The sequence below is a fragment of the Sorex fumeus genome, unplaced genomic scaffold (genome assembly GCF_029834395.1).
Source record: "Sorex fumeus unplaced genomic scaffold, SorFum_2.1 ptg000006l, whole genome shotgun sequence".
NCBI lineage: Eukaryota > Metazoa > Chordata > Mammalia > Eulipotyphla > Soricidae > Sorex > Sorex fumeus.
The window spans coordinates 47,068,208-47,094,958 of NW_026606063.1; the positions used below are offsets into that span (position 1 = coordinate 47,068,208).

The 26,751-nt window shown below is 37.8% G+C and overlaps 1 protein-coding gene across 2 annotated transcripts in view; it reads left to right on the plus strand.

Moving 5' to 3' along the window:
* The window catches only part of PELI1 (pellino E3 ubiquitin protein ligase 1), a 51,207-nt gene that overhangs the window by 17,938 nt on the left and 6,518 nt on the right, over nt 1–26,751 (plus strand). The window contains exons 1-3 of one of the 2 annotated variants that reach the window (XM_056125682.1): nt 6,504–6,571; nt 20,040–20,178; nt 23,797–23,926. In XM_056125682.1, coding sequence (XP_055981657.1) covers nt 20,108–20,178; nt 23,797–23,926 — 201 coding nt within the window. In that variant the 5' untranslated portion in view covers nt 6,504–6,571; nt 20,040–20,107. Of the gene's footprint in view, nt 1–6,503; nt 6,572–20,039; nt 20,179–23,796; nt 23,927–26,751 lie in introns of those variants that run through there. The other variant, XM_056125679.1, reaches the window with a different exon arrangement.

Below are 26,751 nucleotides of genomic sequence, written 5' to 3' on the forward strand. Positions count from 1 at the left end.
ATCCCTGAGCACAGAGCCAGGAATAAGCTCTGAGCACAACAGTGTGTGGCCACCAAAATAAATGCAAAATTTATAAATATTTAAGAATGTTTTCATAATCATTAATGGCAGGAGAATATGAATTTTGAAAAGCTTAGTCTTTTTAAAAAGCACTACAAAGAGGAATTCAACAAAATTTTAATTGCAGTTTATTGAGTTACATGAAAGAGTCCAAATTAGTTGAAACAAGATATAAATTTATGGTATTCTGAGCCTAGTATTTTTTCATTAAATATCAGAGATATATTAAAGTGCCTGCATTCATGTTTCTTTACAAAAGATCATTCTGACAGTAGGCTTAAGTGGTTTTCACAATTTATTACTGTCTAAAAATTTCTCCACTTCACATTTTGTTCTGAATGTCTTGGTTTCTTTCCTCCACCTACACAATGTTGAAGGCAAGTGAAGCAATAGTTGCAAAGTAACATTGTGAGTTTTAGAACCCTGACTTTTCAAAACAAAATAAACTTTAATTATAAGATTTCTTTTTACCGGCATGACAAAAAGGGGCTTTTGGCAAGTGTTTAATAAGTATGAATAATATAATTGATTAGCTGTAATGGATAGGAACAGGAACCTTGGCCATTTCTTTTTAATAGGTACTTCAACAAACTAAGTGATAAAGAATTTAAGATCAAAGTTAAAAACAGGGTTGGGGAAATGACTTGAATTTCTAGAGCACATGCTAGGCATGTGGAAACCTCAGGGTTTGGTCCCCCAGTACTAACTGCACCAGGAATTTGCACTACCATGTATGACCCCAAAATAACAATAATCAAATAAAAGACTGAATGTATAGATTCAAATATCAGCAGTTTTTTTGGTCAGAGAGAAAGTACATTATGTTCATTAGTTTTGTTTGTTGTAAAGGATAATGTTTACATAATGCCTAATACTTTGTTAGTAAATGAAATATTAATAGAGATGATTCTGGTTGAGAATCGTAAAATGAATGAAACTCAGCTTATTGAAATAAAAACAAATTATATCTGACCCTGTAGTAGTCACACATACACATGCACGCATGCACACGTACTTTAAAACTGAACTCAGGACACACCAGAACTAGCACATCCCCAACCCCCTGCTTCTTCACCTCTTTACCTCAATTTTAGTACAGGTGGGCTCTTAGTTTTGAGTATAAAGGAACCAGTTGAGGGCCAGAAAGATAGCACAGAGGTTTATTAGATGCTGTCCTGCATGTACCCAACTTTGGTTTGATCCTTGGCACAAAATATATTTCCATAAGCACAGAATCAGGAATAAGCCCTGAGCACTGTTGTGTAAGAAACTGATGATACTGCTTATCAACCTATCTTAGCTTGTACTGAATTTACTTTAAAAATAATTTTTAAAATGGTATTTCTCCTTGTATATAGGGTATAGATTCTAAATTATTTGAGTGGGAAGAGTCTTTTTATCTGAGAAGATAAGACAGAAATAAAGATGGTCAGATTTGAAAAAATAATTTCATTCCTGTATTCAGATCTTAATAAAAAAAAAAACTAAATTCTGACATTAAAAAAAAACTGAGGCAACTACCTATGGTTACCAGGTTAGTTCTCATTTCATATACAGTAATTATTTTTCAAAGAGGAAAAGAACTATGGTTAACATACTTATAGCTGCTGTAGTAAAGGTCCCATTGAAAATAAGAACAAAACTTTAACCACCACTAAATTAATATAGGAGACAACAAAGTTCCAGTTTGAGCCAATTTATGAATGTTAAAACCAGACTCACTGGGGCTGGAACGATAGCACAGTGGGTAGGGTATTTGCCTAGCACGCAGCTGACCTGGGTTCAATCCCCAGCATCCCATTTGGTCCCCTGAGTACCTCCAGGAGTAATTCCTGAGTGCAGAGCCAGGAGTAACCTCTGTGCATTATCAGGTGTGACCCAAAAAAAGAAAATAAGTAAATAAAAACCAGATTCACTTAAAACTGTTTAGGAAATATTGCTATGATAATCATAATTTATTAAAATTTAGTCTCCGAATAAGTTTATACAGAATGGACTTACGCACCCATCTTGAAAAGATCTCTATTACTGGCCTTCTCTTGGTCTCTTCAGCCTGAGGAAATGGAAAGGAATCAGCCCATCCCTGCTTCTTGAACCAGTGCTTCTCCATCTTGTACACAAATGGTGAGGGGAGCATACCCTAGCCTTCTGGATTCACTGATAAGGATTTTCACAGTATTACTGAGACTGAGCATCAGTAACAAAAAGTGTTCAGTCCTGCTGTCTGTTTCTCTTGTTGCATCTTGTCTTACACCATCCATTTCATCCTGATGTATTTTGGCATAATTTTTCCTTTACGTTTTCAGGTTAACTTCTCTTATTACCTAATTCTTTCTTTGAGATGACCTTCCAAGAATCTCAAAATGAATTTTTTGTGTCTGCCACAGCATACGTTTTGGGTCAGGCATATTAACATTCACACGAAATTGGCAAAAGCCTACTTTATTAGAATACTGGGGCAATAGTTTTGATTTATATTTCTCTGATGGCTAATGAGCAATATTTTTTCATGTACTACCACTATTTGTATATCTTCTTTATAGAAATGTTTATGATGATCCTCTATAAAAATATCGGGTAAATCCTATTTTATTTGCCAGAGTCTTTCAGTTGTATATATTTGCACATCTGTATTAGGTATGTGGTTTGCAAGTATCCCTCTTCTGTGGACTATTTATAACAGTTCTTTTATATCTAGATTTCTCTCATTTGTTTAAGGAAATTTCCAGGTGAGCAAAGCCTGCACAGTAGGAGTTTAAGTAACTGATTTAGAAAAATATAGCTAATCCAGTGAGCAAATAATTTGGTATTTCTTTCATAAGTTTTTGTCATCTTTTTAGCTTTCCCTATATGGTAATTATAGCAGTAAACACACACACACACACACACACACACACACACACACACACACACACACTCTAAAGGTGAATTCTTGAACTTGTCATATCATAATACCCAAACTGTCAAGGGATCAGTTACTTGTTAACTGACTTAGTCCTTCCCTCCAAAATTCATGAACTCTTAAGTTAGAAACAAGAAGTCTGTTAGTACCCCCCTTATGTATCCTGTGATCACTGATAGCTTTCCTTCTTACTGTGAAGCAAGGGTTTCCACACTGGTTGCTTTTTTCCACGGGTACTTGGTTATAGTGCCACAGAGCTGGGGACCTATGTGAGAATGTGTGCAAGGCAGGTGTGCTCTACCCCTGAATCACATCTCCAGGCCCTGAACAAGATAAAGTATTCTTTAAAGTTCTTTCCAGTTTCAAAAGTTGGTCGTATGATACAGTGAAGTCCAGTTAATTTTTTTCCTTCTTGCCCCTGACAGGGTAGAAATATGCCTTGTTGAAAAATCTTAGGTTCCAAAGTAACTTTTCCCAAAAGGAAAAAACTGTGTGTAGGTACTTGGTCAAACCTTACTGTGGAATAGCAGATGCCATCTATGTGAATTACCCTTACAGGTTAGAGGATCACAGCCTAAGCATCAGCAATGAGGTAGAACTAAAGGATGAAATAATTTACACACCTGCTATGGGTGTGGCTAGAAGTAAAGGAACTATGAGGAATGAGTCTTTGGTTACATCCTTAGAAGTGTTTGGAGGTGGTTAGACAAGAATCACGGTCTCAGAGATCAGTTGTTGTAAAAAGGTGAAGTCAATGCCTAAACTTCAGCTGGTAAAAATAGGACCATAAGAAAAGAAACATTTGAAAAGTCCTAGAAATTGTGAGGTAAGTGTACTTTGTTTTGCTTGGATTTTGTTTGTTTGTTTTTTTCTGAGATGAGCTGTTACATTTTTCACTGTGCTCGAGAGATCATTGCTATGTTCAGATGCTATATAGATATTTAAGACATCTTAATAAGCCTTGTACCAGAGTTTGGTTACTTTGGTTTCCACTAGCCAAGAAACCTACTTAAAAGTTTAGTTTCTGTATTTGATTGGTCTTGTTGATATTATTAGCCAGACATTGTAAATAAAGTATATGTGAGAAGAAAAAGAAAGTTGTTTTTGTTTTCTTAAGTGACAAAAGTGACTAAATCAGAGTTTGACCAGGAAAGAGAAGTTCAGAAATTTAATCTAGCCCTTTCTCTCCCTTCATGTTGTTTCTTTGTTCCATTATAATTACTAAGAAAATATGATGGCTTGTTTTAGGTTTTGGTTTTTGGGCCAAAAATAGTGATGATCAGGGCTTATTCCTGGCTCTTTGCTTAGGGATCACTCCTGGCAATACTTGGGGAACCATAGCGGGTGGAACCTAGTTCAACCACATGCAAGGTGAGCACCTTACTTGCTGTTCTTTCTCTCTAGCCCCTGAATGTTTTTATATTTAGTGACTTAGAGCTTTTTGAAAATATACATACTCCCTTAACACATTATTTGGTATAAACACAGTTTGAAATATATAAGAAATTTTTCTACTCTGAGTGCTGTATTTAATTTATTAAGGTAGTTCAATTGATAGAATATGAGCTGTAGATACCTAGTTACTCAAGGAGCTGAGCAAGAAAAACACTCAACTAAGAGAACCAAAATGTTTACCTGAACAGTGTTTCTCAACTTTTTTTTCACCTGTTGTCCCTTCCAAGATTGTTGTGTTCCTATGGTGCCCCCCTCTATCCTGGTCCTACCAGTTGGCCCCTTACCACAAACCCTCACAGTTGGTCTTATGTGTTGCCCTCCACTTGATTTTCACCTTTAGCTCCTTTGGAATATTCTAGGGGGTCCCTATTGAATAATGCTGGTCTAAAGAATGGCAGGTTCTCAGATTTTATTGTGGAATCAAGTTTAAGGCATAAAGAATCACAACCACATTCTGTTTGGTATGAGTATTGAACCTGTCACATCCGGCTTCTTGAGTAGTCTCATCAGCCCTGGTTCACATGACAGGCAAGATCACCAAAGAGTAAAAACTTAGAATTTTTCCAGATCATGTTATGGATATATTTCCTGGAGGACAGGTATCTTTGTTGAACAAAAAGTAGGATTCCTGAGCAGATTTATTTCACAATAAGTTAAGTGGGCCTGCTGCCAGCTGAATGAGCAAAAGAAATGTTATGCATATTTACTGCAGAATAGCTTCAAGGGATGTGCCAAAGTTATGCCGAGAAGCAACAGAAGAAAAAAGTAGATTTGCAGTTCTTAAGATAAAGAGTGGTTCCTTGTGTGCCAAGACAGTAGGTGACAAGGTACTACTAGACTTGGAGCTACCAAAAGAATGTTTATATAAAGGAATATTGACCCTTCTACACAAAGTGGAACATGACTTTAATGAGTGGAGAGGGTAGACTCTTTGCATATGCAGTTTATTTGAGCAGGTATGAACAAGCTTTTTTGAACTTAATTTAGAACATATTTTTAAAAGTATAAAAGACTGGAGAACTTGTACAGAGGGTAGAGTGCCTACTTTGATGCAGCCAACCCAGGTGTATCCCACAGTTGTTAATCCTCCATGCCCCACCCCGCCCCCAGCACTGCCCTAGAGTAAGAACCCTGAGTAAGCTCTGAGCTTTGCTGGGTCTCACCCTACCTCTCCCCCACCCCACTCCCCCCACCCCTTCCAATATAAAAAAAAAACATAAAACCAGTTTCTCTTTCGCTCACTAGGGGACTAGACTGGTTCCATGCACAAACCTTGACCACTTTTATTTTGGAAAAGGAGAATTTGGAGTAGTGAGCAATGAAGCTTATAAGTAGGATAAGAAAAATATAAAGCCAGTATATTTTGGTGCCTTCAGTAGCTGTTTGAGAAAGCAGTCCAATCCCAGCTTAGCTCTGCTTTGCTTTTCCAAATGGATTCACTTTATTTTAAGTATAAAGCTGGAAATAAACATGGTAATTGAAAATGTGATAGAATATTCACCTTTTCTTATGCCTAGAATTATATAGTGATTTATAACAAGATCTCAAAAATCAGATTTATTTGACAGTGCTAAGAGGATACTTTTCTTTACATGTGAATTGGATTGAATCTTCTTTTTTATTTTTTCAAAATGGAATGTTTCTTAACAGATTGACTATTTTATTAAATGTTGAAAATGGGCAGTTACCCTATTATGAAAAGGTAGTTCAGCTTCGGCATCTTAATCATACTTCTGGCAGTTAGCAGAGCACTTCAACAGTTAATTCAGTCAGCCTTTTAATAAATAGAATATTCCTTTTGGAAGTACCTTATTCCAGATCTTAAAATCAAGTCTGTGTTAAAAATTGTTCTGTGCTTCCCTTTGACTTCCGTTTCTTCCCTTTCGGGCTACAGACTTCCTTAGGGAGGAGGTAAGAGAGAAGTTAGCTCTCATTTCAGCCAATAGAATCTAGAATTATATAGTGTTTACCTGTTTTGCGTAATACAGGCCCACCCACACATATTATGAAGTCCTTAAGTGAAAGAACACTGAGCAGACAGCAATTCAGTGTATTCCAATTGTAAATGGGGAGATGCTTTAATACTATCTGGATTCTATCTGCTGATGAGAAGGCTGTTTGTCTTGCTTGTGCTGCCAGCAGTGGAATAAAGAGGTAAGTGTTCTGTTGTATAGTTTTGTCATTGTCAGTGCTTCAGTGTAAAGGTAGGATTAATGACAGAGAGCAATTTGATTCAATCAGACTGTTTGTTTTTAATTTTTACATATTGAACTTTAGAACTGTATTATGTATTCATTAAATATATATATCTGTATTAGAGGGTTAAAGAAATCTCAAGCCCCAGAGCTTTTGTGTGTCTGGGGGGGGAATGTACGCTGTTAATCTCTCCTCCTGTCAGTCTTAAGGAAAGTATGAGGAAAATAACTACAAGTGTTTAGTGCTGGTGATTATTGGTCAGAAAATTGAGAATTCTATAATATTTTTTTCAATGCAAGCTTTACAGTATTTTTAAAAAGTGCTCTAGAACATAATATGTCCCATTGTTTCCTTTTGATTTACTAAGTTTCAGAATTATGCTGCTCTCTGAAGAAAGTTGTTTGGGTGCCAGAATGATGGTACTGTCATTGTACTTTGGTCAGCTGTTGGCAGCTTATTCAGAATCTAGGATTTTGGTTATAAATTATCTTCTAAAAAGCTAAGCCTTTAAGACAATTACAGTTTACTGTATAAACATTTTCAGAAAGCAGTGAAAAATTAGTTTTTTTTTAAATTGAGTATCGTGCTTTATAAGGATATTAAGTAGTGGGTCTATCTAAATGTTCTTTTGTTTTTTTCCTCTGATTCTGGGAAGAGATTTATTAATTTTAGACCTAATGATTGATGGGTAGGAAACCTTTGTACTAAAAAATGAACAGTCAGAAATTTCCAGCAGTATTATTTGCTGAACCATTTAATTTCATTAAAAGAAAAGGTATAATTGAGTCATTTTTCTTCTTTTGTAAAGAAAATTTATGAATAATCGAATCAGCTAGACTATTGCCAGAGTGCCCAATAATATAGATTTATCTTATTAATTTTTCTAACCTGTTTGTGAGGGGGAAATACTCCCTCTCTTTTACATGTATAAAATGAAATTTAAGCCATTGGCAAAAGAAAAGTTGCTAATTTGAGGAGGAAAATTTGATAGTAATTATTTATCTAATAGGCGTATTTGTAATGTGATAACAAACCAGAGTGGAAAGAGGAAATTTGTAGAATTATTTCAGCTCTATATACCATTTTCCTAATAGAGAAAGTTAAATAGGAATACCACACTGAGTGATTTAAAATATTCACTGTGCTAAAAAATAGATGTTCTTAGCCTCCCACACACAACGTCTCTAAATTACTGCTATAAAAGTTTATGGGGAAAACATTATGATTTGGTCAAAAGAAAGATCAGCTGTAGCTTTTGAGAACTCCTGAACCAGAGAAAACTTAAAAATCTGATGAAATTTTTATAACTGAGATTAGTTATTGTCATCTTTTAAAAATTATTTCTAATCAAATAACTGACTTTACTGTTAGAAACTGTTAGTAATTAAGTTTTAATTTGAATTTTCAGCTACATTTTTCCTTGATATGCAAAACTCACTGAAGCTTTGTTCTGATTCAGTCCTTGTGACCAATTATATGAGATACAGAATATGCTGTCACTGTTTCATAATACAGGAAAATTGTGTGCTACTAAGTAGTTCTTGTAGATTTGAGAAGAACCCTCCTTAGGTTTTTAGAATATCTGCTACAGCTACTTAACAGACCTCAAGTTTTTTTTTTTTTTTAATGAAATACATCAAAATTATCCAAGCCTGCTGCTTTCACCTTTCCTCTCTGCTCCCATATTTTCTTTCCCAGACTCTTCTTAAAGGCTTAGGGTTCAGGTGAGTAGATCAAACTTAAAATTCAAATACTGTTTGAGATTTTAGTGTGTTCAGCATTAATTCAGAAGCTACAGCACAGTTGAACAACGCAGAGTGTTTTCTAAAAGGTTTACTTCAAAAGTAAAATTGTCCTTTAAAATTTTTATAATTTATTTTACTTTCATTTTGAGGCTTTTGGGGACCACGCCAGCAGTGTTCAGGCACCATGTGTGGTGCCTGGGGATGAACAAGGGTGTCTGAGTGCAAGACACGTGCTTTAACCTCTGTACTATCCCATCAGTCCTAAAATTACCCTTTAATAAAACCTTTTTTTTTTTTAAGAAAAAGACATAAAACATTGTTTTATTAAGTTCTGAATAGTATGTGAATGGATTGCTACTTTGATTCAGATATCACTTAGTTAATGAGTAATAACACAGTTGTGTAGTAACAACTTTCCTGACCAAAAGAAAGTGAAGCTGTGAGTAGGGCAGCTTCTCAGTGGAGAAAAGGACACTTGACAGGCACTGCTACCCAACAGGAACAGCACAGCTTGGAAGACTTGAACCATTAGGTTGTAAACAGGCAAATGTTGACTCGAGTTCATTTTTCAGTGCCTACTATAAATTTTAAGGGCTATTTTGTCTACTTGTTTGAATTCTTTTTTCAGAACTTTTTTATTTTGAAACACTTCTAGCCTTGGAAAAATAGCATGAGTTTATAAATATTTTTTTTCTGCTTTTTGGGTCACACCTGGCGATGCACAGGGGTTACTCCTGCTCTACACTCATGAATTACTCCTGGCGGTACTTGGGGGACCATATGGGATGCTGGAAATTGAATCCAGGTTGACTGCGTGCAAGGCAAACTCCCTACCCACTGTGCTATCGCTCCAGCCCCTATAAATATTCTTTACTCCACTTTTCCTAATTAGTAATCTATTACCAAGTAGCTTTCTGAAAACCAGGAAATGGAGACTGGCATAGTACTGTCAAACTATATATTCAATATGCAAGTTTAGATAGTTTTCCATTGATATCCTTTTACTATCAAATATGGTACGGCAATTCTGGAAGAATGATATTAAGTGTCTTATAATGTGTTGCACAACCGTGAAGTGGCCACGCGGTCCGGAAAGCGTCCTGGAGTGTGGCAGCAGCTGGGTAGTGGAGGTAGTGGAGGTCTGCTGGTGAGGTATTTATCTGGTACCTGTAGAGGTAGGGTGGGTCTTCCGTGTGCAATCCAATCCCTGGGAAGCAAGCAGGGCAGGGTAGGGTGGGGCTCCTGATTTTAATCCCTTTATCACCTGTTGTTGGTGGGAGCAAGCAGAGAATCTCTGTCCCGGGGTCTATTGAGCCTGGAGTCCAAGGTCTCACAGTTCCGCTTATCTTGTTCTATGGGGCTTCAGTAGTGCATGAGTCTTGGTTCAAGTGTCTGGAAAGCGTCCTGGAGTGTGGCAGCAGCCGGGTAGTGGAGGTAGTAGAGATCCACTACCAGGACCCAGTTTATGATTTCACAATACATGGAGTTGTTGTTGCTCATTAATCTCCAGTGTGCAAGTTTCCTTCCGTCTGCCCTTGTCTTTTATTGTGTTGGTGCTTTTGATAATAATTATTTTGTAAAAAGTTAATATAAGTTGGAGATTTGTTTGATTTTTTTTTTCCCCCTTCTGGTTTTATCTTGGTACCATATATTTGGAGGAGACATAGCACAGAAATAATGTATCCTCAGTGCATCATAATCAGGGATACATGATATATCAAATTATCTTACAAGTCTGATAACCTTGTTTAGTTGGTTAAGATGGTGTCTGCCAGATGCTTCTGGACTCCAAAGTCTCCATCCAGTTAAAAGTTTAACTCCAGCTCTATCACCCCATCAAAATTTTAGAATTCCTACAGCGTGTGACCATGCCAGCTCATACTCTGCATCACTGATATAATAGGAATAGCACACATACTACTCATTGGATAGGATGTAAATTGGAAGGATCCAATTTTGATTAAGAAAATATTAACACACAAGGCTTAACCTGTAACAACATGTCCATCTCTCATACAAGAGCTTAATGGCTCTTGGGTGAGATACAATCTTTTTGCACACTTTTTTTTAAATCATTTTTAGCAAATGAACTATAACAAGCAATACAAAATAAATCACTTAACACCTGCTTTTGGGGCAGTCTTGGGTAGTGTTTGGGAAAATAAGAAATAATGGTGGTGGGACGGTGTAATGGTGGTGGGGTTGGTGTTGGAATATTGAATGTAATAAATCATTGTGAGCAATTTTATAAAAATAAAATGAAATGTTTTTGAAACAAAAAGGTATTCTTTAAAACAAAAAAGATGGTATCTGCCAGTTTTTTCCCACTTTGAAGTCAGTGTTCTCAGTTCAGTTAATAGATGTCTTGGGGTAGATACTCTGAAACTATTATTGATGCTTTAAAAAAAAATGCTTGTTTCTTGCTCATCAGTGTTTAAAATAAAGACTAGAGATAACCTAGATAATTTTATTTCTGGAAGTAACTTTGCTACCTAAAAATGTATTACACAACACAATGTTGTTGTTATTGTTGTTTTTAAGGGCCTATACTATTATTTTCCTTTTTTATGGATTGCAGGAGAACCACACCTGGCCATGTTAAGGGCAAACTCCTGGCTCTGCATCCTGGAAGGACTCAGGGGGCCATATGAGTTGCCAGGGATTGAACCTGAGTTAGGTATGTGAAAGGCAAGCATCCCTGCTATACTCTTTCTCTAGCCCCAATATTATTTACTCTTAAAATATAAAAATATGACGGGTTCGATTAATTTTTTTATCCAACTGTTACAGATTTAGACTGAGAAAAATTCATTTTTAGCCAAGTTATTTCATTTTCGGTTTGGGGGACCATAATTAGCTGTGCTCAGCACTTACTCCTGGTTTTACTCTCAAGGATCACTTGTGACGGAGCTCAGGGAGCATATTTGGTGCCAGAAATTGAACCTAGTTGGGGCACATGTGAGGCAAGGCCCTTAGCCTCTGTACTATATCTCTGTCCCCTGTTCAAGGAACATTTAAACTCAACTTTAAATGACTGAACTGCTGGGAAAATGTGAACTATTGGTATTATAGTTTATTTCATGTTAAAGTAATAGCATATGTAAACTCTCAGTCCTTAATACCTTATAGTAAAAAGAGGGGAGGGCGGTTCTTATTTGTTTAATTTTGTTTCCCAATGTTGTTCTCTCCCTCTGACTTCATGTGCTTTTATTATTTGTTTTCAGTTTAGGGAGCATACCTGGCAGTTCTCAGGACTTTACTCTTGATGGTGCTGGATATTGAATCCAGTTGATTGCATGCAAGACATGCACCTTAACACTGTGTTCTCTCTCTCTCTCTCTCTCTCTCTCTCTCTCTCTCTCTCTCTCTCTCTCTCTCTCTTCTCTCTCTCTCTCTCCCTCCCTCTTCCCCCCCCCCCCCTTCTCTCTCCGCCTCTCCCTTTTATGTGCTTTCAGCAGTTCTGGAGTGCTAAATAGGGTTTGAGTTAGAACCTCAGTGTTCTTACCTGTAAATGAGGCTTATTGTTCAATACCCAACACTACAAATAGTAAGCAAAAATAACTGAATTACAGTAGCCCTATCTTCTAAAGTTCTTCAGAGGATTAACTCTGTAAGTAATAGGTGTAAATTGCATATAGAACAGTACTTGACAACAGACAGAATCCATGAGTATTAGCCACTATGAAAATAAAATTGACTTGAATTGGCCACTAGTGTTATGATAGAAATTCCCACAAATGTGCTTTAATCCTGTACTTTTGTTCCAAGTTGCTAATTAATCCTACCAGTTTTACCGTTTGCTGTGGAATTTTGTTTAGGAGTTAAATGGCTAAACAGTTTCTACCCTTGTTTCTGAGAAGTATATAGCATTATAGGAACTTTGAAAATAGGCTACGCATGGGCAGAGATAGTAGAAAAAGTTTTGAGTCCATAATTCTGCCTTTTAAAATACAGTTTTTAGATGTGGGGACTTACCTGATCGTTTGACATTAAGGTGACAAATTTGTATTTAACTGCCTTTTCCCAGTCAAGAATACTGCCCTGCAAAATTTTTTCTTAGTTGTTGCTTTTCAGAAGTACATAATAGTTTTTGTGACTCTATTGTCTGAACCCACTTGTAATGCGTATTTTTTTGCCTAGAAGTACCAGCAGTGTGCCTCAATGTAGCACCCTGCTTTTCCAGTTGGGGATTACCTTTTTCTCCTCCCCATTTTTTGAAACAAACATGCAAAGTCCACTTTGCTTACTGACGTTTTTGTTATTGCCACCACCAGGAAGTAGGGTTGACAAATACAGTGAGTATTAAGGAAGTGACAGAGGTCCACTTAGTCTCCAACAGCACTAGTCATATTTGCATAGCTATTACAGTCTGTACTGGAGTGTAACTTGTTTGAGAGTTTTACAGAGCTCTACTTTCTAGTTGCTGTCAAAAGTGGGTTCATGATAAGGTTTTTTTATTCCTGTTTAGGACTCAACTCTAGCCAACCTGGCTACTGTGACGTATGAAGAAACTTGTATTACTTAACTCTAGGAGTTTCAGATCCTCTCCCTGGCCCCGCCGTTTTTAGTGTGTGTATGTGTGTGTGTGTGTGTGTGTGTGTATGTGTCTGCGTCTGCGCACATGCCACATGTTGTAGTGCTCAAGGCTTAGTCCTGGTTCTGAGCTCAGAGATTCCTGGTGAGACTTGGGGGACAATATGGGAATTGAACCTGGTTGGCCGTATTCCATTTTCCCTTTTATAAAGCGGTGGTAAAGGATTTTGATATAGTTGTAGCAAAAATTAAATGAGTTTATTATGTTTAATTAATAGCAGGATTCAATTCTAACTCTGGCAGATACTACCTGTTTGGCCTTGAACCAGTCACTTGACCTTTCTGACTGACACACACAGTTCTCTTATCTGGAAAATGGAGTTTAATAAGACTTTTCTACCTAATTCACAGAGCTATTGTGAGGGTCAAGTAAAATAATCTTATATGAAAGCATTTTGCTAATTAACTTTCTATGCAAGTGCAAGTTAGACCTTAATCCAAGGTTGATTCAAATTGACACCCCTTTTGACTTAAAAGGATTCCCTTATGCTTTCCAAAACCCACTTTTAATTTTTCTAGATATGGGTCTCCTAGGTCAAGAAGATACTTCCTTATCTGGCCTCCACAGATTAGTCTTTTTCTAAACGTCAGGCTACCCAGCACTGGCCTTAGTGCTGCCTCTATGGTAATCCTAGCTCCAGTTCCTTTCCTTCAATCACTAGAAAGAAGTTGCTAAGATTGAAAAAAAATTTTAAATGTGCAGAATTCTTTAGTAATTAATTGCTATCAAGATAAGATGGTAGTTTCCCATTCTTAATCTCAGCCACTCTTTCAGGACTAATAAAACACCGAAACTGCCTCTGGTACCTTTAAAGCCATTGCCTTTATAACACAGGTCTTAGTAATAACCCATTAAGACATTGGGATGATGATGTTTGTAAGCAAACATTTATTAAATATCTTACAAGCCCTGTGGCAGAAGCAGTGAAACTCTTCTCAAAAAAAATTGTCTCCTTCAGTTTGGTACATGAGCAGGGTGTGGGGAATGGGGGGAGATCAGTAAGATTTTTTTTTTAATCATAGAAGGTGCCACTTAGGAGTCTAGGAGATCTAAAGGCCAGGGATGCCCTTAAGCTTCCCTGTAGTGTCAGAACTTCAGCTGTGCCAAGGTTGAGAAATCCTGGTGTAAGGAGTGAGTACTGACCATGGAAAGATGTTACTTTTTCAAGATGAAAAAGTGTTCCATGCAGGAGCTAGAAAACAGGTTTGATATTCAGTTGCCCTAGGATGGGAATATGAGTTTGCTCAGGTGGGTGCCCTAACTGGAAAGGAGGAATGGAGTTCACATCCTCCTTTGCTATATTGAAAATTTAAATTCAAAGTCACTGATCTGAAGTAGGAACCTTACATTCCTACTGCTGACATCCTTTCTCTCCTGTAATGGCAAAGTGCAGTTTATTAGTTCTGCTAATTATGAAAAATATAACCAAATTTTCACTTTTATGAAGAAAGTGCTGTAAATTTACCATATAAAACATTTTTGAGTCACCGCTTTGCAGTCAGCAACAGGGGAATTCTAGTATAGATGAAAAGGTTTCATCAAGACAGTATATAATTCACTTTTTTTTAACCATACACAGTTGTACATAATTTGCATGTTTTAAAGCATCCCCCAACCTTTCCGTGCCCTCTGCCATTATGCTTACTTACTGCCTGCCAAATAGAAGTGTAGAAAAGATTGTATAAACATCTGCATTATATCTGTTTGTTCCTTGCTTGCCATTTGTTTTCTCTTTTTCCCTCCCAGGGTAAAAATTTTGCACAAAATTTCTGCCTTGGTGTAAGCAGAAAAGCTATATACCATGTAAATAACAAAGGAAAAGCTGTGTCTTACTGAAGGACCAGTTGAGACAAAGATTAGTTTTCCAGAGTTCCTTCACTGACAATTAGAGAGGTAGAAATCTTTCCTTTAGGAAAAGGAAACCACCACTAGGTCTAGCCCTCATGGCTCCCACACAACCAGGGAAACCCAAAACAACAAACGACTAAAGTTTTGTATCGACCAAATCAGTCATTTAAATGACCCTCAAGACCTGCAGGTTCTGACTGCTGCTCTCCTCTCTGACTTGTCCTTTGCTTACCTGCAGCGGCTCCTTCTCTCTACTTGTGAGTGTTGCAGAACTCTCTCCTGATAGCCAAAATGGTCATTTCTTGGGCTAGAGAGATAGTGCAGTAGGTAGGGTACTTGCCTTGCACAGCCAGGAGTAATTCCCGGATGTGGGTCCAGTAATAACCCCTGAACATTGATGAATATACCCCCCCAAAAAAAATCCCAAAAAAGAAACCCCAAAACTTAAACAGTCTCAAAAACAGTTGAGACTTACTAAGAAATGGATTTTATGGCTAACTTTCCATATTTTCCTAGTACACACAGAAAATAGTATTCCAGAATATCACTGTATCACTGTTCATCGACTTGCTCGAGGGGGCCCAGTAACGTCTATAACCCACGATAGTCACTAGTTTCCATTTCTATGATTTTGTCATTTCAAAAGGATTGCATAAAAAAAGGAATCATTTATATAATCTTGTGAGGTTTGCTTTACTCAAGTTCTTTAGAGACTGACCCATGCTATTTCATGTACCAATTGCTTATTCCTTTTTGTTGCTGAGAAGTATTCCACAATACGGCTGTTCAGAAGTCTTAATGGTTTTCACAGTAAAGAACATCTGGGTTGTTTCCAATTTTGCACTCTTAGGAATAGTTGCTATAAACACTTTTTTACAGGTTTTATATGAAACTAAGTTTCCATTTGGGGGGGGGGCACACCTGACTGTACTGGGGGGACCCTGCAGTGCTGGCAATTGAACCTGACCTGTATGAAAACAAGTGCTCCGGCTCTTTGAGCTGTCTCTCTGACCCAAAAGGAAAACTTTATTATTGCATTTTTCTAACTTTTTCCTGCTTAAAATTTTTTCTGTAGCTCTTCATGAAAGTAAATCTGGTGACAAATTATTTTAATTCTCTCTTTGTCTGAGAATGTCTTGATTTCTCCTACATTTTTGCTGGATATAAAGTTCTGATTAGCTGTCCTTTCAGCACCTAAAATCATGTTTCATTTATAATATTTCTATTAACTTATAGCACAGCAGTAGGATGTTTGCCTTGCGCGCAGCCAGCCTGTTCTAGCTGGGTTCTATTCCTCTGCCCCTCTCTCAGCAAGCTACTGAGAGTATCTTGCCCGCACGGCAAAGCCTGGCAAGCTCCCCATGACGTATTCGATATGCCAAACACAGTAACAAGTAGTCTCAAAATGGAGACATTACTGGGCCCGCTTGAGCAAATTGATGAACAATGAGAGGACAGTTATTAATATTTATTATTACTAATACTTTTTTTGTGTTCTTTTGTTTCTAATGAGATATCCACTGTTATTTGTTTATTTCCCCCCACAGGTAGGTATAGTTTCTCTTTTGGCTTCTTTCAAAGTATTCTGTCTTGGGACCAGGGAGATAGCTCAGAGAACTGGCACATGTTCTTCCATAGCTACAGGACCCCAAATTCCATCCCTGGCACCACATGACCTCTGAGTATGTGTGGCACTGATGGTCCTGAGCAGCTCTGAATCACCAAACCAGAACCCCAAACTGCCAGGCCTGCACTACCAGCCCAAGATATTTCTCTAGTCCACTGATGGGTGAACGAACACACACATACTAACACACACACACCCACACACACACATACACACACACGCTTGCTTTCCAAGAAAAGAAAATATTTTTTCTTTATATTTAATAGGTTTTAGAAATTTAATTAAATGTGACGTGGCATGACTTTTTTTTTTTATCATGCATGGAGTTTAACTTAATCGGTTTATAGGTTTTTTTTATTTTTCTTTTTCCAAAATTGGTAACATTTTCAGCCATTCTTCTTTGAGAACTTTCACTTTCATTCTTAGTTCTTCTGGGTTCCAGTGATTACAAATGTTAGATCCACAAGGAATTAGATTTTTATTTTCTCTGTTGTTTAGATTAGGTGATTTGCACACTAATATCTACCAGGCAACATTGATGTTACCCCAGCTTGGGCATCCATTGATTTTTTTTTTCATTATCTTAAATCTTCCTAGTTTCAGATAATGATGAGTCACTTTCTCTTGCAATTTGGGCAGTTTATTATAGTATTCTGAGAGTGATATTATTTACAGTTTTTGTTTTCATTAGCCTTTTTTAAACGTTTCGGCAGTGACTTCGTGGGTGCCTTCTGATTCCACTGGTGGTCTTAGAATTCCTGATTCCTTATTCATCCTCCGCATGAAAAGAGCTCTTTGTTATTGTTGGGTGGGGTGCAGGTTCTGCTTCCCACATGGTACACGCTGATACTGCTAGAGCAGAAATGGGGGTTATGTCACAGCCAGAGGAGTGCAAGTCTTGGCTTATGCCCTGGCTGACATTATCGTGGTGGTAAAGAACCTTTCCATGTCGTTTCATGAGGTAGAAATCTAGGCAACTGCAGCAGGTGTGTGTTTAGTGTCTGGTGGGGGAGTATGGGGATGGAGTGTTTTGTGTTGTGTTGGCCGGATATAAAGTGATTTTTAATCTATAAAGTTTTCTCTTTGCTCCCTCCTTCCCTATGCTGAGTGTTTGTTCATGGCCCTTTGCTCAGGATCGACAAAAATAATTCCTGGCAGGGGGTGGGGGTGAAGCCAGGGGGGAGAACATAGTACATCCCTACGTGGCACCTGATTGACCTGGGTTGGCTACACAAGCCCTACCCACTGTGCTATCTCTCCTGCTCCACCCTTTCCTTATTCCTGTGATTACAGAAAGCAAACTTTTAAGTTTTTTTCCCCCTTGGTCTCTGCCTGTCGGTATTTCTAGGATGTTGAATTCGTTAGCGTTGAGTATGGAATATATTAGGCCAAAAAAGGAAACTCAGAGAACTCATCAGTTTATCGTTAGTTGGGACCCAAGGTCCCAACTGGTTAGTCTGCCTTTACAATGGTTTGTTTGTATCTTGTAATATGTTTTTTCCTTATTAAATTAAGCTTCATTTATTTCCCATCCTTTTGTTGTTGTTGCCAATGAGATGAAAGGCTGGGGAGGACGTGGCGGGCAGGGGAGGAAGTGGCGGGCAGGGGCTCCCCACACTTGGTTGTGTTTATACATATTCTGTTGTAACCACAGGAGTTCAAGGTGGCAGAGGTGCAGAGAACACACTCAGCATATGTGAGTAGCACCAGGGATAAACTCAGGGTTTCATGCTTGCAAGACAGGTGCAGTTAGCCACTGAGCTATTTCTTTGGACCTCCTTATATAATGTTCAGGGATATTTAGTTGTACCAAGCAAAAGAAACAGAAAAGTATACCTTATTTCATCTTCCTGGAAAAAGAAGACTCCAGATTTACATTTTAAACCTATTTAAATAGCACTTCACTGTAGTACTGTCCTCCAGTTGTTCGTCGATTTGCTCGAGCGGTCACCATTAACGTCTCACAACAAATTGGAGACTTGTTGTTACTGTTTTTGGCATATCGAATACGCCACAGAGAGCTTGCCAGGCTTTGCTGTGCAGGCGAGATAGTCTCGGTAGCTTGCCGGGTTCTCTGAGATGGGCGGAGGAATCGAACCCGGGTCAGCTGCGTGCAAGGCAGATGCCTTACCCGCTGTGCTGTCGCTCCAGCCTAAACCTATTTAAATAGTTCTATCAAATATGTAGCCATTATAGAACAGGGGAAATGACACATAATTTGTGTACTATGGGATACTTTGTGTGATATTGTGTTACTGGGAATTACTAGAAAACATCTTTATTTAAACTGGAATTCATTCTCCCTCTCAGACTCATTTCACTTAGCATGATATGTCCATCCACTTACAATCAAATTTCATGGCTTCATCTCTCCTAACATAGCATACTATTCCATTGTGTAGATGTACCAAAGTTTCTTTAACCAGTCATCTGTTCTCGAGCACTTGGATTGTTTTCAGATTCTGGCTATTGTGAACAGTGCTGCAGTGAACATGCAGGTGCAGATGTCATTTCTACTGTGCTTTTTTGCACCCCGGGATATATTCCCAGAAGTGGTATTGCCGGATCATATGGAAGCTGAGTTTCTAGGGTTTTTTTTGACGAATGCCCATATTATTTTCCAGAAACACTGGACCAGTCGGCATTCCCACCACCAATGAAAAAGAGTCCCTTTCTCCCCACATGTGTGCCAGCCTCTGTGGTGTGAGATGATATCTCTGATATCTCATTGTTGTTTTGATTTGTATCTATCTCCCTGATGATTAGTGAGTAGAACATTTTTTCATGTGCCTTTTGGCCATTTATATTTCTTTTTTGAGGAAGTTTCTGTTCATTTCTTCTCCCATTTTTTGATGGGGTTGGAGGTTTTTTTCTTGTATAGTTCTGATGTCTTGTATATACATATACTGGATATTAACCCCTTATCTGATGGGTATTGGGTAAATAATTTTTACCATTCAGTGTGCTCTCTTTATTTTGGTCACTTCTTATTTTTTGAGGTGCAGAAGCTTCTTAGTTTAATGTAGTCCCATTTGTTTACGTTTTTTTCCACTTGCTTGGTCAGTGGTATTCCACCCTTAAAGAGAGGGACAGACATAGAATGACTACATTCATTTGTGGAATATAGAATAACGTGATATGAGACTGGCACCCAAGGACAGTAGAGACAAAGGCCAGGAAGATTTATCCACAGTTGGAAGCCTGCCTCATGAACTGGGTAAGAAGGAAGCAGGGATAGAAAAGGGATCACTAAGTCAATGATGGTTGGAGGAATCGCTCAGGATGGAAGGTGTGTTCTGAAAGTAGGTAAAGGACCAAACATGGTGGCCTCTAAGTCTCTGTATTGCCAATCATAATGCCCCAAAGTAGAGAGGGAGAAAGAAGGAAATTGTCTGCCACAGAGGCAGGGAGTAGGATTGGCAGGAGTGATACTGGGGACATTGGTGGTGGAAAATGTACACTGGTGGAAAGATAGGTGCTTGATCATTGTTTGACAGAAATTCAATCATGAAAGCTTTGTGATTATCTCACTGTGATTCAATTAAATTTTTTTTAATTAAGTAAACTGAAGTTCATTGTTCACATCATTAATGATAACTTTTCCCTTCTTAGGAAATAATGCAAAAGGTGTCCCAAGGCTCCTGACCAGTGAACAGAGAGTTGAGAAAAAAGCCAAGCTCATGTTTTCTCCTGATCAAGAAAATCATCCATCCAAAGCACCAGTAAAATATGGTGAACTCATTGTCTTAGGGTAAGCTTTCTCCATCCAATGACACGTGACATTGAAAAACTTACAGAACTTTGACATTAGGTTAAAAGTCTATTTTTTCAGAATTCATATCATACTTATTTCCAAAAAGGATATGAAGCCATTAAGTGCTATTACTAAATCAAGAAGCATCACTCTTAGACTGTTTATTATAAGTACCTAAATGCCATATGAAGTTTGCCACATCCTTACTCCTAGAAAGAACAGTTTCTTCTTTTTTTTAATTTTTATTAGTGAAACACCATGAAGTACAGTTGTAGACGTACAAATTTTTGTGCTTGGGTTTCAATTACACAATGATAAAATACCCATCCCTCCACCAGTGCCTATTTCCCACCACCACAGATCCCAGTATCCCTCCGCCCCCCCCCCCCCCCATCCCACCCTGCCTCTGTGGCAGGGCATTCCCTTTTTTTCTCTCTCTCCTTTTGGGTGCTGTGGTTTGCAAAAGAGGCATTGAGTGGCAATCATAAGAACAATTTCTTAAAGAAATGAAAGGTGTGTTTGAACTTAAAGTTACTCTATCTTTTGTCCCTATCCCATATTTTAGGGAAAAAAATTATCTGAACTGATTTTTCCAAGAATCATTCCCTTTAGATCAATGTAAATAGATTGATATTTATTTGCTTTTTGAAACTGCGTGAGGTAGTTGTTGCTTTGTGCTTATTATTATGGTCCTGTATAATGATGAAAGGACTTGTATAAGACTCCTGATGACTGAAGCCCAGGATCTTGTTACTTGTTGGCTTCAAAAGTACTGTGATTCATACAGCTACTACAGAGACCGTCTAAAGACTGAAGAAAAGATGATGCCAATATTTCAGTTTATTTCATCTAAAGTGCTATAACTGTCAAAATGAGATGAGACTCATGTTCGTCAATTAAGTAGAAATCTCAAAAACTAGAAATCATACATTTTACTTTCTTCCAGCTGTTTCTCTTCTGCCTAAAGAAATCTCTAGACGTAATAGGATGTTTTAGAATCAGCCTGATAATATAAGTTCATGTTTCAGTGAGAATGTACCTGTCATTTCACATGATAAAATAAGAGAAACTGGGGAGATAATAAGCTTAAGTTCTTGGTGGAGAGTGAGGAATTCTAGACTCTGAGCTGTTTCCAACATTGCCAGCCATATGGCCTTGTATAAGCCACTTAACCATTTTGGACCTTTGTTTCCTCTCCTGAAAATGACAGAGAAGATTAGCTAATTTCCTTAGAGACAAATAATTTTCCCTCAAAACCAGAACTTAAGGTCTAAGTGATACTACAGCAGGCAGGGCTTTTGTAATTTGCACACAGCCAGCCTGGATTCAAGCCCCGGAATCCTAGATGGTCCCCTGAGCACCCCTAGGAGCAATTTTGAGTGCAGAACTAGGAGTGACCCCTGAGCATCACTGGCTATGTTTCAAAAAAAAAAATCCCAGAACTTTAAAAGTCATAAAGTTGGGGCCAGAAAATACAGGGGTAAAAAGGCTCTTGGCTTGCATGCAGCTACTCTGGTTTAACCTCATCACCACATACAGTTGCCTGAGTATAGCCAGGAGTGATTCCTGAGTGCTGCTGAATGTGACCCAAAAACCAACAACCACCACCACTGCCCCCCCCCAAAAAAAGAGACAATAAGCTTAATAAAATAACTATTGTAATGCCACTTGAATAGATATCTTTATATTTTGATAACAAGCAGTTTTAAACTATCAAACACCTGTCCTAAGTTAAATTCTCTTAGCAGGAAATTGGAATCATTTAAAGACTAAAATTAATCAAAAGAAAATTTGATGTTTTGGGACCACACCTGGAGGTACTTAGGGCTTACTCCTGGCTCTGTACTCAGGGATCCTTCCTGTGGGCTTGGGGAACATACAGAACATGCTAGGGACCAAACTCAGGTCAGCATGTGCAAGCAAGCACCATATCCACTGAACTAGCACACCAGCTTCTAAAGTTTTAAATTTAATACATTTAATCATTTCACTTAGCATTTTTTCAGTTAATCCTCATTAATAGTAGTCATTTCTGTATCTGGCACTTGGTATCTAAATACAAATAATGCTTCTCAACCCACTAGAAAAAGAGGTAAAGCACAGGATAGGATCAGCAGTTTTGTATTATTGTTGCTTAGCAAAGTGTTTTGAGCTATAGAAATTTGACATGGAAGAAAGAGCCTGTTTCTAGAAGAGGAAGAAATTCTGCAACTTAGTGAACAATAGTGAGGATCAGTATAATAAACCACATTGTGGTCTTGAGACAGCACACAGCCTGAACTAGCCAAATTGATAGTCTCTTAAGGGACTTTCCTTTTTAAACAAAATTACCAATTCCTTGCTCCAGTAGAATTTAGTGTTTCGTTTTTCATAAAGAGTTTTTTTTTTCTGCACATGGCAGTCTTTGAGTAAGCTCTCCTCTTTGTGCCTCACATATGGTTCCTTGTACCCTGCCTGATTTCTTCCCTGCAGTGAATGAGGAGTTTATCATTAAACTACTGCTTATGCCATAATGTAGCAAAAAGGTTAAAAGACTTGGCAAATATTTAGACTTATCTTTTTGACTTTGCCATTGTCACTTGCCTGACTTTCAGATAATAATAATATCTCTGAGACTCCGAGGAACATAATTCTCTGAGGAATAATTTTAATTACTAATCTGTAAAAATGGGAAGTGATATCAGTCTCACAGGGTTCGTGTGAGAATGTATGAATTAAAGTGATATATGAAATAGAACCCAGTAATGCTTACAACAGAATAAATACCAAATGTTTTATCTTCATTTATTACTTCAAGTCCTTGATTATTTACTTACCTTTAGAGTATACAACACACACACACACACACACACACAATCTAGCTGTAGTTGAATGTTTGTTTTCCTAGTAGAAAGTTTTTTGTCTTAGTAATGCTGCTTCTTTTCTTGCTCCTTTGATTACAGAAAACATCCTTTGGTTAGGGTTTTGTTTTGTTTTTGGTTTGGTTTTTTTTCCCCAATTGGTAATTTGGGGTTGTTGAGTTCTTTAGCTCTGAATATAGGGTATATTGGGCATAAGAGGAAACACAAAGAACTCACCATTGTCTTGTTTAAACTGTTACTTTGCAGTCCTCTCAATTGGATGAGTTTTGTCAACAATGTGTGTATATTCAAGTAACTGAAACTTTTAACAAGCAAGTCTAAAATTTATTTCAAAAGATAGGCTATTTTAAAGTGTTCGAGTCACAATTAAGGGTGATTCTATTTTAAACAATTCATACTTCCTCTAAAGGCTATATTAGCACATGCAAACATTTATTATTCAAAAAAGTTGAATGAATCATAGGGAGACAGATATGTTATTAATCAGTTCTTCAATAGAAGAGGGAAGAAAAAGGAGCTATGTATAATCTTAGGACTATGTATAATACAAAAGGTAAGTTCTCTGTGCTTTGGAATGTAGCCAGGAAGAATCTCATTTTGTTTTATACTAGCTTGAGGATCAGTGATTGCTAAAATGAATTTGAGATAATTACATTATGTTAATTGATAATTGGGAATTGATCCTGTAAGGCAAAGTAAAATATTTGCTTTAAAAATATGTTCATCTTATTCTAAACTTCTTTTCTCCCTTCAGGTATAATGGGTCTCTCCCAAATGGAGACAGAGGAAGAAGGAAAAGTAGATTTGCTTTATTTAAAAGACCTAAGGCAAATGGGGTGAAGCCCAGCACTGTGCATATTGCTTGTACTCCTCAGGCTGCAAAGGTAAAAATTTAAAAAATAAATTGTGTTAACCTGGAGAAATTGGAAAACCATAAATGTCACTTACATTCTTTAGCATACTCTTTACAATTCTTTTTTATTTTGTTTTGTTTTGTTTTTATGATGCATTCAGAGGTGCTCAGAACCAACTTCTTTCTGGCTCTACTCAGGGTTACTGCTGGCTCCATGCTCCATGCTAGCAGCATTGCCTGGGAGCAAACTTGGGCCTCCTGCACGCAAAGCAGTCTCTCCAGCTCTCTCTGAACATTTCTGTACCAGAAGCTTGCTATTGTTTAAATGGGAGAAGGCACTTGGTAACAGTCTTTAAACATGTGCCAGATGGAAAAGGATTGGACAAATGAGTGTGTGGATATTCGAAACAATTCCATTCCTTAATTTTAATGAACGGGTGTGAGGCTGGGACATCCTCAAGTCCTTAGGATGATGTAGTTGCCGGCCTTGAGAATCAGGGAATTTACATTGCTACTAGAAAGGCCTCGTGCAAGGCTCTATAAAGACTTTCACTTTTTGCTCCTTGCTTTGTTGTGTTTCTCGTATTTTCATTGTCAGCTTTTTATTATCTTTACTAGTAAAGTAAAGTAAAGGCCCTCCCATTGTTCATCGATTTGCTCAAGTGGGCCCAGTAATGTCCCCATTGGAGATTTTGTTGTTACTGTGTTTGGCATATCGAATACATCACGGGTGGCTTGCCAGGCTCTGCCGTGCGGGCGAGACACTCTCGGTAGCTTGCCGGGCTCTCCGAGAGGGGCGGAGGAATCGAACTCGGGTCGGCCATGTTGGCTGCGTGCAAGGCAAGCGCCCTACCGCTGTGCTATTGCTCCAGCCCTAGATAACAACTTTATAATTAAATACTGACTCTTTAAATTTTGGAAGACTGTATTAGTGAGGTTATGGAGAAAACTTCCTTCTAGTCTAGTGAGAATTTAGTTCTAGAAATAGTGTTACTCTAAATTTAAGAAATTTAAAAATTGATTTAATAACCAGAAAAATCAGAATAAACCAAAAGTCTAAGTCTGTTCTTTGTGTTCTAGATAAAAGACCAAAAAATGTGTTCTTAGACCCTGGAATGATAGTATAGTGGGTAAGGCACTTGCCTTGCACGTACCATCCCAGGTTTGATCCCTAGCACCCCATAAGGTCCCTGAGCCTGCTGGGAGTGATCACTAAGTACCACTGGGTGTGGCCCATACCCTCCCTCAAAAAAAAAATCTGTTCTTAAATCCTTTGAGTCATGTAGAACTAACTGAAAATACTGAGCAATTATCAAGTCAGTTGATTTAAAAGTTAGTTGTTTAGGGGCTGGAATGATAGCATAGTGGGTAGGGCATTTGCCTTGTACACGGCCGACCTGGGTTCGATCCCCAGCATCCCATATGGTCCCACAAGAACCGTGAGGAGTGATTCCTGAGTGTGTGAGCCAGAAGTAACCCCTGTGCATCGCCGGGTGTGACCGAAAAAGCAAAAAAAAAAAAGAAGTTGTTTAAAGCTGAATTAAATAATAGGTTTTTTTAAACTGTTATATTTTATAAATCAGTACTTAAAAATTTTTCATTGTATTCATTCTGAAAGTTGGTTACCCCTATAGAGAATGAGGGGCATGTGAAGAAGGGTCTGTTGTATTTTTAGAGTTCAGTTGCTTTTTCTTTTATTCATTTATTTATCTTTGCTTTTGGGGTCACACCTGGCGATGCTTAGGGTTACTGCTGAACCCAGGTCAGCCGCGTACAAGGCAAATGCCCTACCCGCTGTACTATCACTCCAGCCCCTCAGTTGCTTTTTAAAAATCAGACAAGGACATATTACTAAACTTGGATAGAGCTAACTGGGAAATACTCAGTTGTTTATTCTTTTTGTGTATTTGAAATTTTCAGTCTTTATTAACATTAGAGCTAATGTCTCAAGACTTTATCTGTTACACATTAACTACAAATTAAAGCACTGTAGCACTGTCCTCCCATTGTTCATTGATTTGCTCCAGCAGGCACCAGTAGCGTCTCCATTGTGAGACTTGTTACTGTGGTTGGCACACTGAATACACCACAGGGAGCTTGCCAGGCTCTGCCGTGTGGGCGGGATACTCTCGGTAGCTTGCCAGACTCTCTGAGATGAACTGAGGAATCGAACCCCAGTTGGCCACGTGCAAGGCAAACACCCTACCGCTGTGCTGTTGCTCCAGACCTAAGTGATAGCACAGCGGAACTACAAATTAAGACGTAGTAAAATTATGAAGCTTTTTGGTTTTTCTGCTAAGAATGACTTATTTTCAGTTAGTCTTTTTGCTGTATATAGAGCAACTCTTTGATCTGTACAAACTGTTTCCACTTAATTTGTACCATTCTTCTATTCCTCTGATACTATCTTTAACTCAGATACATAGAAATGCCTACAAACAAAACTGGAAAAGTATTTTTGGCAGTTTTTTGTACATTTGAATGTCAGGAATATAGTCATAGGTATTATATCAGTTTCCTTTGATAATGTTTTGATCATTCTATGAATTTTTCTATAGCTCAGCTAGCACATAGCAAGTATTTGTCATTCAGAGAGACACAAAATGGTTAGGAATACTTTTAGCTCTGCTTATTAATTAACTTTTTTAACTCTTGGAATTACTTTAAAAATAAAGTTTCCCTTGAAAAATGTTGTGTTCTCTATGTGGAATTTGGTTTTTTGTTTGCTTAATTATTTAAAATACTACCAAGGGCGACTCAGATTTTTTAGTATTTTTTATACAACAAAATTATGTTAATATCTCCTCAATTTATTATATACTCTGCTCAATTAAGAAATTGCTGTCACAGTAGATA